This window comes from Tachypleus tridentatus, chromosome 10 (genome assembly GCF_004210375.1).
Source record: "Tachypleus tridentatus isolate NWPU-2018 chromosome 10, ASM421037v1, whole genome shotgun sequence".
NCBI lineage: Eukaryota > Metazoa > Arthropoda > Merostomata > Xiphosura > Limulidae > Tachypleus > Tachypleus tridentatus.
The window spans coordinates 73,702,023-73,714,167 of record NC_134834.1 but is presented as its reverse complement, the minus strand read 5'-3'; the positions used below and the strand labels follow the sequence as shown (position 1 = coordinate 73,714,167).

The 12,145-nt window shown below is 35.0% G+C and overlaps 1 protein-coding gene across 5 annotated transcripts in view; it reads right to left on the bottom strand.

The window, feature by feature from the left end:
- The window catches only part of nord (neuron derived neurotrophic factor nord), a 59,499-nt gene that overhangs the window by 31,884 nt on the left and 15,470 nt on the right, over window positions 1-12,145 (bottom strand). For 3 of the 5 annotated variants that reach the window (XM_076462130.1, XM_076462126.1, XM_076462127.1), the window contains exon 2: window positions 7,033-7,123. The exons of the other annotated variants lie outside the window; for them this stretch is intronic. Coding sequence is in view for 2 of the 3 variants with exons in the window: in XM_076462126.1 (XP_076318241.1) it covers window positions 7,033-7,046 (14 nt within the window). In the remaining variant the exon portion in view is untranslated. The remainder of the gene's footprint in view (window positions 1-7,032; window positions 7,124-12,145) is intronic. 5 annotated transcript variants of the gene reach the window in all.

Below are 12,145 nucleotides of genomic sequence, written 5' to 3'. Positions count from 1 at the left end.
AGTAGCAAGTTGGCATAACGGCTGGTTTGGACGCTCTCTGACCTTCCCCGAAAATGACATCCTAAGCCGAACATTATCGCCCTTTAAGTCCTGGGAAGTTATAATGTAGCGGTCAATTCCACTATTCGTTGGTAAGTAGTAAACTGATAGTTTTCGGTGAGTGATCATGATTAGTAGCCTTCCTCCTAGTATATCACTTGAAAATTAAGGTTTCGTTTGAATTTCGTGCAAAGCTACACGAGGGATATCTGTGCCAGCTGTTCCTAATTTAGCAGTGTAAGACTAGAGGGAAGGCAGCTAGTCATCACCACTCATCGCCAATTCTTGGGCTACTCTTTTAGCAATGAATAGCGGGATTGACCGTAACATTATAACGCCCCCATGGTTGTTAAGGTGAGCATGTTTATTGCCACTGGGATTCGAATCTGCAATCCTCAGATTACGAATTGAGCGCCCTAACCATCTGCCCATGCCTGGCCAAGATCAAAGCTACACAATGGGCTATCTCTTCTCTGCCCACCACGGGTTTCATAACCCCATTTTTATCGGTGTGAGTCCGCAGACATGCTGCTGTGCTACTGGGGGGAAAAGTAAGAAGGGCTATCGCAGATACCCCTTAAGTATCTTTGTGCGAAATGCTACATATAAACTTTCACTGTATGAAATGACGTCACACTTTTAAGCTGCACATAAGTAAATATTATATAGTTTCCATTCCATGAAAAAATTTCGTACCATCTTTCACCCCACGACACAATATTATAACAGTCTTTCACTGTAAGAAACAGCTTAATTTTACTTTTCCATTGTATTATATGAATTCCTACAGTTTCCATTCTAAAACATGACTATTTTCAGTTTTCCACTGTAAAGAAAAAAAGACTTCGTTCATTTTTCCATCATATGACATAGTACCATACAGACTTACACTGTAAAACATGACTTTGTTCAGTCTTTCTCAGGTTCAAAATAAAAGTTAAACATGGCATTTTAACCTTAAAAGATGTCATCTCATTCTATGATTTGGTGTTTCATAGTTTAAAGTGCGAATTTTGATTAACTTTTTTGGACAACAATCAAAACACATAATTTTGATCTCTTTACTTGGGAATGTATTAGCACCAATCATTTATTTTATTAGAAATGTAACGGAGTGGAAACTTTTGTTTGTTGTTTTCGCGCAAAGCTACTAAAGGGTTATGTGCATTAGCCGAGTTTAGAAATGATAGACTAAAAAGAAGGCAGCTGGTCATCGCCATTCACCGCCTACTCTTGAGGCACTCTTTTACCAAAAATAGTGAAGTTGGCCGTCACAATATAACGCTCCCAAGGCTGAAAGCGCAAGAATATTCGGTGACAGTATGCGAATCCACGATCCATGGATTGAGAATCGAAAGCTCTAATCACTGGACCATGCCAGGACCTGAACCAATTGTTTATTTGATTGAGTATATTGAAAGAGATTGTATTAAATTAATTATTTGTTTGATGATAAATTTAAAAGGCTTCTAATCGATCATCTACTTGAGTAAATTTTACAGTGAGTAGAACTGGTTGTTTGATTAAAAATGCAGAGAGTAAAATCAGCCATTTACTTGATCAGAAATATAGAGTGTGGAATGAATCAATTTCTTGGTTTCAAAGTTGAGGAAGTAAACCCATTTTTTGTTAGAAAGTGCCAGGAGTGAGATAGGTTATTTATTTGATTAGCGACTAGAAGAAAATGTAGATTTGAACCAGACTGGCATTTTATGCACACATGGGCTAAACGGCCAGGGTGGATACCCCAAAAGTTCAAGTATAGCCATATCTAATTTTGAACCACTGAGCAGAAACAGAACAGTTAGCAATTGCCGCCGCAAGAACTTTCCAGTTCTTCCAACTGAATAATACGATGGACCGTCGAAAACGGAAATTGCAGTATTTGTCTGGCTGCGTCAAATCTTGAATTGCAAGTTTTTTAATTCGCGTTTACGCCCCTTGCAGAACGTAGACAGAATTGAACCATTTATTTTCTTAAGTAGATTGTTTGTTTTGGAATTTCGCACAAAGCTACTCAAGGGCTATCTGTGCTAGCCGTCCCTAATTTAGCAGTGTAAGACCAGAGGGAAGGCAGCTAGTTCATCACCACCCACCGCCAACTCTTGGGCTACTCTTTTACCAACGAATAGTGGGATTGACTGTCACATTACAACGCCCCACGGCTGGGAGGGCGAGCATGTTTGACGCGACCCGGATTATACGAGTCGCACGCCTTACGCGCTAGGCCATTCTTAAGTAGAAACGTAGAATGAAATAAATAAACTATTTATTTGTGTAGAAATTTCGAGAATTGTAATTTGTTATTTTTAATTGTATGTGTGTTTCTTAAACCAAAGCCACATCGGCTATCTGCTGAGTCTACCAATGGAAATCGAACCTCTGATTTTAGCGTTGCATATTCGTAGACTTATATTTTTTAATTGAAAGTAAATGTTATGTATAAATCAGTTATTCATTTTATTAGAAACTAAAAGTAAAATGAATTATTTGTTGGATTAGAAACGAAGAAGAGTGGAACTCCTAATTCACTGTATCATAAAGTTGAAGTAAAATTAGTTTTTATGGTTTGATTAAAAATGTAAAAAGCTGGATCACTTATGTGATTGATTATAAGGTACAGTGAGAATATTGGATGCTTGATTTGATTAGATAAACATATATATAACTAAATCAGTATGGATAGTATGTGTTAATTCTTAACTGCTTATGTTGTAAAAGTACAGAAAATGGTCATTATTCCATTCAAACTTTGCTTTTGTGATCTGGATAATGAAATTTAGAAATTAACCTCTTTTCTATGTAAAAACGGGCAAATTTGCACATTTTCATTTACATAAAGTCTGAATAAAACAACATATGAATCAAGATTTACATGTATTTATACTAAAGTTATACAAATATGAACAAAATGTTTAGAAGTGAATTGTTTTTCAAGATTTGCGACTGTAATGTAAGTCACTTTCACGTATCAGCCCCCAAATATAGTCTCCCATCATGTTTTCGTTATACGTTTCCAAGTCACAAAAGCAAAGTTTGAAGAGAAAAATAGGTCTTTTCCATTTATTTTAGGCATAAGCAATTGGGAAATAACACTTTCTGCCCAGGAACAAGTAAAAGTAAAAATTTTGTTACATAGTGTTATTTGTTTGATTTGAAACTCGTGGATGTAACTTCAGTTTTTTGGTTCATTATAAATATATAAGAAATGGGATTTATTTATTTGTTTAAGAAGTAGAGGAAAAGGATTCAGTTATTTATTTCATTATAACATACAAGAAATACAATTGTCATTTGTTTGATTAGAAAGCAGAAAAAAGAAATCAACTGTTTATGTCATTAGATATTTTTTATTGATAAATACAGTTAAAATCGATTATTTGTTTGTTGCTAAAACTAATGGGAGTGGAATTAATTATGTGCTTGATTAGGAAAGCACGTGCATTTATCGTTTTGCTTATAAAGTAAAGGGTATGAAATCGTTACATGTTTAGATATATGAAGGGAATGGAACTGATACCTGATTACGAGTGAAGCTGGAGATTTTAAACTCTAATGAATAAAATTGGCTTTTTTAATAGAAAGTATATTCAATAAATGTAATCATTCTTTTGATTGGACAGTAGGTTAAGCAAAATTAATAACTTATTTGAATAACTAGTGAAAGGTTTGGAATCTGCCATTTGTTTTAGTAGCTACTAGAAGGAGTGGAACCAGATGTTTTATTAAAATGTAAAATAAATAGAATAATTTTAATTTTGAAATTGAATTTGTTAGTTCAACCTTGAGCCTTCGAATATCTGTTAACGTCTCTTATTGAAACAACACAACTGGACAAGACAGAATATATAAACAAGCGGGGTTTAAGTGACACGTTGTGACTTCCCGTTACTGTTTACCGTTGTTGTTAATCTTTTCATCGTCTGTGGTATCCGCAGGCTTGAAGGGTTTTCAGTTTACAGACATACACAACTTTACTTGTGGACCTATAAGCTCCAGTTGTCTAAACCTAACTCAGAACTTGAGAAAGGAGTTTCTATGTGACAGCGTGAAGGGAGATTATATCAAACACTGAAGTTTACTTCTTAGCTCGCTCTTTTTTCGTCGACTTTTAACTGAAACAAAGCAGTTTCTGTTGTACGCATGTCGCTGGAAGGCCAAGTAAAATACTTGTTCATGTAACATTTACTCGACGTCTGTCACATTGACGAAAATATCCTAATGTTTACCACAGTCATGAAGCAGAACTAAGATATTTTTAGTTTTTCTTATAAATTCCTTTGACTTTTATAACGTGTTATGTAAGTGAAGGTTAACACTACACTTGCCACGCTAAGTCCATATCCACGTTATAAGTAGTTTTTTGTGCGTTTCTAAATAGTAAACTTCAATTTATATCCTGTATTGCAGAGTAAGGCAGGGTTGCTGAACAGTTACTCATTGTTAAATATTTCAAGTTCAGTAAGATTTTGTAAAATATAATAGGATTTGTTTGTTTTCTTACAGCAAAGCCACATCGGGCTATCTGCTGAGCTCACCGAGGGGAATCGAGCCCCTGATTTTAGCGTTGTAAATCCGTAGACTTACTGCTGTACCAGCAGGGGGCGTAGAACAGGAAAACTGAATCTTGGTGTATCGATTCAGAACAAATAACTTTTCATCACCTTCCATGTTCATGAGATTCATAGAACAGTATATGCGAAAAGATTACCACTGTAATAGGCAAAATGAGATAGGAATCAAATTTTAAAAAATCAAAATCTCACGTACAGTGTTTATTCAAGATCAAATATATTTCTCATACTTCGTGTGGTTTCATTTTACTTGTTCGTATCCAGAAAATCAAATATGACTGAGCTTCACGCAGTTATAACTTTTATTTCCATGAATAATAAACCTTACGTAAAAGAACATGATATTAACGATAGTGTTTGTTTTTTAAACATTTCATAGAAGTTTTACCTAACACTGAGTGACTTCCGGATCCATATATCACAGAAATTGTACATTCCTAACTAAGTAGTGTTTAAAAACTTGAAATGACTGAAGAATACAAGGAAAGCCAGCATATTCCTGTTTATACGAATTCAGCACGTGACTTACACCTTGTTACCAGTTTTTTTTTTGTATGTGTCTGTCTGTATGTTTTTGTGAGTAAATTTTATGACTGTTTAAAGTTAGGTCAAAGCCATTATCATCAATTTTTCTAAGTTACGCTTAAAGACACTTAACTGTATACTAGGCGCTTCTGAATTTATTTCTGTTCCAATTATACCGTATTGTGTGCTAAAATGATGGAAATACAAACAGCTCAAGTCTTAAGTCGCTAGATCGCCCCTTCAGTCTTGGGGGCATTATAATGTGACGGTTAATCCAACTACTAGTTGGTAAAAGAGTAGTCCAAGGGTTGGTGGTGGGTGGTGTTGACTAGCTGTCTTTTCTCTAGTCTTACACTGTAAAATTAGGCGGCTAGCGCAGATAGCCCTCGTGTAGCTTTGCGTGAAATTCAAAACAAACCAAACCAAACCTTAAATCTCTAGAATATTTAATAACCATCAACAGAAATTCAATTCTCTTGGCAAGAGAACTGAATTATAATTTTATATAACTATAGAATACTTGTAGATGGACTTTGTATTTAGAAGTAACAAAACTTTGCTTTAATTAATTAACAATTAATAACCTTCAATATTCTTCAAAATACACACTAAAATGGATTGAAGAAGAAATGTAAACGTACATAATGCCCCAAATTTATACAATAAAGATAAGAATGGCTTCATCTGAAATTTTTTTATCTCAACGCTATATAAGAACGAAGAAAATAATCCTTTAACCTGATAAAAACAAATGATATCCCAACTTTATACAAGAACAAAGAAAATAATGCCTTCACCTGAAAATACAATGGTATCCCATATTTATAGAATAACAAAGACAACAATGCCTTTACATGAAAAAATAAGGTCCAAAATTTATACAAGAACAAAGAAAATAGTGTCTTCATCTTACAAAAAAAAAACACCAAACAGAATAGAAATAACATGTAATAACAAACAGAAGTATACCTTTATATAAAGAAAACAGAGTATTCCAGTTTTATCTGAGAACAAAGATGGGCATGCTTTCAGCTGAAAAACATATTATGAGAAAAAAATCATCTTTACTGAACCACACTTTCGTACTTGTGTGCTACAACAAACTACAGCTGTTTGCAACAGCTAAGCCTACTTTTCAGCATCTCCTGATTTAAAAGATATTCGATATCTGGCGGGCACGCGCCACCGGGCCGCTTGGTACCAAAAACTCACCAAAGATTGTAGAAACGGAACTGGGTCAGGAAGCTTATCCTTAACCAGGAGGAAATTCAAGAAGGCAACTGGGGTAATGAACTTTGGCCTGGCTCACCGCAGCTAGACATGTAAATATTTTTCCTATCCTCGTAATGAAACAAGTTTGCTTCATTGCAGAGTATATAAACTGTGATATTCACGTAAAAACTTTAACTTTATTAACCTTCGTGAATACTTTTGTTCTGTTCATAAAGAGCTAGCAGTTGTAGAAATTTCACTTTCTGATAATATTTGTTCTTTCAGCTGTCCCTGAGCTAGATATACAATGGTAACTAACATACTTTCATGTTACACATCTTTCATTGATGTTTCAAAATGTGCTGATTTATATCTCACAAATCTAAACACTAAACACATTCATCAACTAAGCAAACTTGTATTAAAATGTCACCAGTCAAGGGCTTTAAATTCTTTCTGGGAAGCCAGGTTTCTGGTGCCAAATCGAATGGTGAGGATTACGCTCAGGAACTGACACACACATAAAAATAATAATAATAATACAGCAATATCGTTGTTCTATTCTTGAAGCTAATTAATACACATGAAGATTTAGTAGTCTAAGAGAGATTGTATACGTTCGTTTTACATACCAAATCGTGACAGAATAATTTAAGGGTGATACGTTGATATATATACTTACATATTCATTTGCATATTTGTAACCAACCAAAAGTATATGATGGATATCTTCACTTAGGCTTAACGTCTTGATTCCAATTGATCAAACGTATCTGGAAGCGAGAGTTGTGGACGGGATGACGTGAGTAAACAGACAGAAACATACAACTAAACGTATTCAAATGTAATTAACCAAATAGAAATCACACCTGCTGTATGTTATATTTCAAATAGACATCTCTTAATAAAATGCGTGTAAGATAATAATGGATTACAATCACTAAAAAAGAAAATTTATGAGGACGGAAGAAGAACCATTAAAACATTTCCGGTCCACACCGGATGTTATAGAGAGATTAACAATAGTTATTTATGCTTTGAATTCATTCTAAATGTCAGCACACGATGAAGTAGATAATCCAGAGTACGGAAAGGCTCAATGAGATACTGAAAAAACAAGATTATTTAAAAAGGAATGTCTCTATCTTCCTGATCGAGCTGGTTCTTTTAATAAGGGTCTTATACCACGGTAGAAGTTAGTTTTTTCCTTATCTTGCTACATAAAACGTTCCGACCGATCTCTAATGTAAATAACTATATATTTTAACACTTTAGTTTGTTGTTTTTTCTCACTGAAGTTTATGTTTGAAATCGAATGTTTAATATCATAAATTTACTATACGCAACAACTAAAGAAGACCTCTGGCGGTATTTTAGTGTACCAAAGCTTGCGGTCATAAACATTTACAAACTTTAGAGTTTATTTAGAAGATAAACCTATAAAACTTATACAATAAAGATGCTCATATCTAGAAATGCAAATTCGCAGTGACACACATGACGTTCTTGATTTAATGTTTTCTACAACTAACTATTAGTTTTAGTGAATATTATTTACATGCGCTCCAACCTATTTTGCCGAGCTATTTTTTTTATTTAAGTTTCTACAGTATAGTTTCTAGTAGCGAATTTAAGCACTATTCATACAAGCTTAAAGTGAGCATTGAAAGCTCTTTACTATTGCGCCTGAATTAGAGTGCAATATATGACGAACATTATTTAACTGAATTAGTAATCTATTAGAAACAATATTACACTCCAGTTATTAATTAATGTTGTTAGAGTGTTTATTTGTTTTAATACAAAGGTACAGAATAGGTTATTTGCGTTCTGTCCGCCACGTGGAATCAAATCTTGAATTTTTAGTTCGTGAATATCTGAAATTTACACTCACACCCTGATAATTTTTTTTTAAATTTCGCGCAAAGCTACACGAGGGCTATCCGCCTTAGCCGTTCCTAATTTAACAGTGAGAGGCATCTAGTCATCACCACCCACCGCCAACTCTTGGGCTACTCTTTTACCAACGAATGGTGGGATTGACCGTCACATTATAACGCCCCCACGGCTGAAAGGGCGAGCATGTTTGGTGCGATGGGGATTCGAACCCGTGACCCTTGGATTACCCCATCTGGCCATGCCGGCTCCTCTTCCTCCCTGAGAACAATACTGTTAGAATTCTGTTTCTACTTTGAAACGTAGCAAACACACGTTTGTAAAACAGTAATTCGTAGTCATGGTTACTGGAAGCAAGTCACTTTCATCTTTAGCTGAGACTAGTAAAAAACAAGAGATTATTTCTGAAGTAAGCCACTTGTGCTGAACTACAGTTAGTAAAATAAGTCACGACAAAGTTGGGTTAGGATAATAAAACTAGACTTTGCAATAGACAACCAAACGTCTCTCTTACAAATTCTAATTATCAAATGTAAATGTAATATAGGAAAAGGAGATCAAGGAATAATATGTTCAAAAAGTATGAAACTTGAATACAGAATATTAAGGGTAATCGTTTTATCTCAAAGTAAGAACCATTTTTAAATTAGAATTCTAGTTTCTGTTCGGTTGTAATATAAGTAAAATATAATCGAAAACATTTTTAATTACATTGACTCCTAGACTGATCAGAAGGACGTTCGTTTGAAACTACAACTTATACTATTTAAAATAAAACATTCAGGTTCAGTACGTTTTCCAGCGAATTTCTTTGAGTCTCTGCGCATGCTCCAATTGTTGTCATTAGTTTATGATGTCTTTACGACTATGAGCTTCCAAGAAAAGAAGTCAAGACACCCATTTGCAGGGGTCGGTTACCGCCAGGGAGTCTAGGTTCAGTATAATTAATTTATATCATTCCTTGGTTAAATATTATATTAACATACGACTCGTGTTTTACAAGTGCAACTATGAAAAAAAACAAAACAAAAAAAAACGCGAATGTTATTTTTTGACGTGGAAATGAATGAAATGGGTTTTTAATTCTATTCTTTCGAGAGGTGTTCACATAAATACAATACGTTTTGCTAAATTGGTACACGTGTTTCTGACAATATTTTTTCACATAGGCAAAGCAGCGGGTCAAAAAATAACTAAAATCCAACATGACTTTTTAATTTATAAGTTACAAAGAATCTTATTGTATTTTCACGTGATTCAGTTTCTGAAGTAAACATTTTCCCTTTATCATTGTAACAAAAGTCTTGAATGACACTGTGGCATTTATTTTTATTCAAGCTAGATTTAAGGGGTCTTAGATAATAAATTTCACTGTACCATAAAAAAAACAAAAAACAAGTTATCGTGTGTAATTTAAGATAATTTTCTTACACGTTCATGACAGTCAGTATTTCATATTACATGAGAATATTAACAGTTGGGGAGATAGGGACTTCAAAAACATACATAAAGAGACAGCTTAGAGTGAAAATACCATAGCAAAAAATAAATAACCAAACAAATAAGCTTAAGGTTTGAGACATAGCGTTCACATTATTTCTTCGTGCTAGAAATCCCTATTTTGACTCTTTTAAATACTACAACATTAAGACTTGGAGGTCTACTGAACGATAATGAAATGGTACATGGACTTGATCTTATAACCGTACGAAGGTTATACATGCCTACACATGCAAATAAATATTTGCTAGCGTAAGTCTCTCCGGCCTGGCATGGCCAGGTGGTTAAGGCACTCGACTAGTAATCTGAGGTTCTCGGGTTCGAATCCCTGTCACACCAAACATGCTTGCCCTTTCAGCCGTGGGGGCGTTATAATGTGCGGCCAATCCCACTATTCGTTGGTAAGAGAGTATTCCAAGAGTTGGCGGTGGATGGTGATGACTAGCTGCCTTCCATCTAGTCTTACACTGATAAATTAGGGACGGCTAGCGTAGATAGCCCTCGTGTAGCTTTGCGCGAAATTCCAAACACATACGCACCCATGCAGATTTCATAGACTTTTTTGTTGTTGTAAAGCCGTATATGTTGGCAGTCACACAAACTATTGAAGTTGTATGGATGAATACAAATACAAGACAATACGTTATAATATGATTGCACATGTATACAAACATACATTTTAAGTATTTCTTGTGAATGTTATATTGCCACCTTCCTCTTCTCTCCTGGCCACAGTGTGGTCAGTCATGGTTTTACTGCAGCTTACCAGACTTTATCTTAGAGAGACATTCCGCATACCCTACAAGGTCTAGAACGTGTTAATCAACAATTATGAATTCATTATATTCATATACCTTCCCCAATTTCACTATGACGACCTTAAACTCTGATGAGCTTTCGCTGCTTCATAATTTATCTGAAACTAAATAGTTTCTTAATAACATATGTAGCTACAAATGTTTTCCACTTTTGCCTACAATTTCCATCATATCTCCTACTTGCACGATCCTTACCATTCCTCATAGCCAGCTTCTGCAGTATCTACAAAATTTGCAATCACGCAGTGTTGGCTATAATTTGACACTCAACATTAGCTATCACTGTGATTGCCGTTCCGACGTTCGAAACTGAGCTTAGTTCTGTTTTGAATTTCGCGCAAAGCTACTCGAGGGCTATCTGCGCTAGCTGTCCCTAATTTAGCAGTGTAAGACTAGAGGGAAGGCAGCTAGTCATCACCACCCACCGCCAACTCTTGGGCTACTCTTTTACCAACGAAAAGTGGGATTGACGGTCACATTATAACGCCCCCACGGCTGGGAGGGCGTGCATGTTTGGCGCGACTCGGGCGCGAACCCGCGACCCTCAGATTACGAAGCGCACACCTTAACGCGATAGGCCATGCCAGGACCCGTTTGGTGAAGACTACAGTGGTTAGATTGGATTGTATTGAAATTGCAACGTCTCTTGTTCTGTGTTTCATTATTCTTATTGTGTTGAAGTGAAATATCCATAATTATGTTAGAGTGAGACGTAAGGTTCTCACGAAGATATACATCTCACAAAGTGAGAAACATAATGATTTTACTTCTTTTCTTACTGTTGGGGAAAAATGATTTGCGGTTTAAGGAAAACTGAAATATTCGTAGTTTAGTGAGTTTACTTTTGTGAGATGAAATCACAATTACATGTTAATTCAGAATGATATAAAACACAGATTTCTACTTTGGATTTAGTAATATTTCCGGTTCTTGTGCGGTTGACTTATTTCCATTCTTTGCGGACGTACTAAATTATTCGATATTTCTAAACGAAATTCTCTACACAAATTTTGCGTTTAACTACATTTCACAGTTTTATAACATAAGTTTTGTGTTAATTACATGAGTATAACTCTTGTGAGATACATTTATCTGCCGAGAACCTCGATGTTCCTCTGTCATCTATTCAGAGGAACAGTTTTGTAAATCTTTCAAGTACATTATGTGTAGGGTTAATTAAACTTTCATTTTCCTGGATAACTTTGTGTTCTTATCAGTTTTTGCTTACATCTGTTTAGAACTCTGTTTCAGTAACCTTCACGATCTTACTTTATAATTATTCTTTGTGAATTTCTCTTTGAACACTCCTTCTCCTTCAGTGGCTTACAATACGTCCATAGGCTTACAACGCAATAAAATGGGCTTCGATACTCGTGGTGACCAGAGCAAAGATAGCCCACCGTTTAGGTAGCTTTGCACTAAGAAATAATCAACCAATCATACTTGACTATACGTTGTTGTTTAATTTTCCGTACATTAATTTTCGTATTTTCTATTTTCGTTCAATCTTGTTACGTGTTTTGTGTGTTTTTTTTTGTTTTTTTTAACACAGCTAGTTATTTGCTTGAATATTTGTACCAT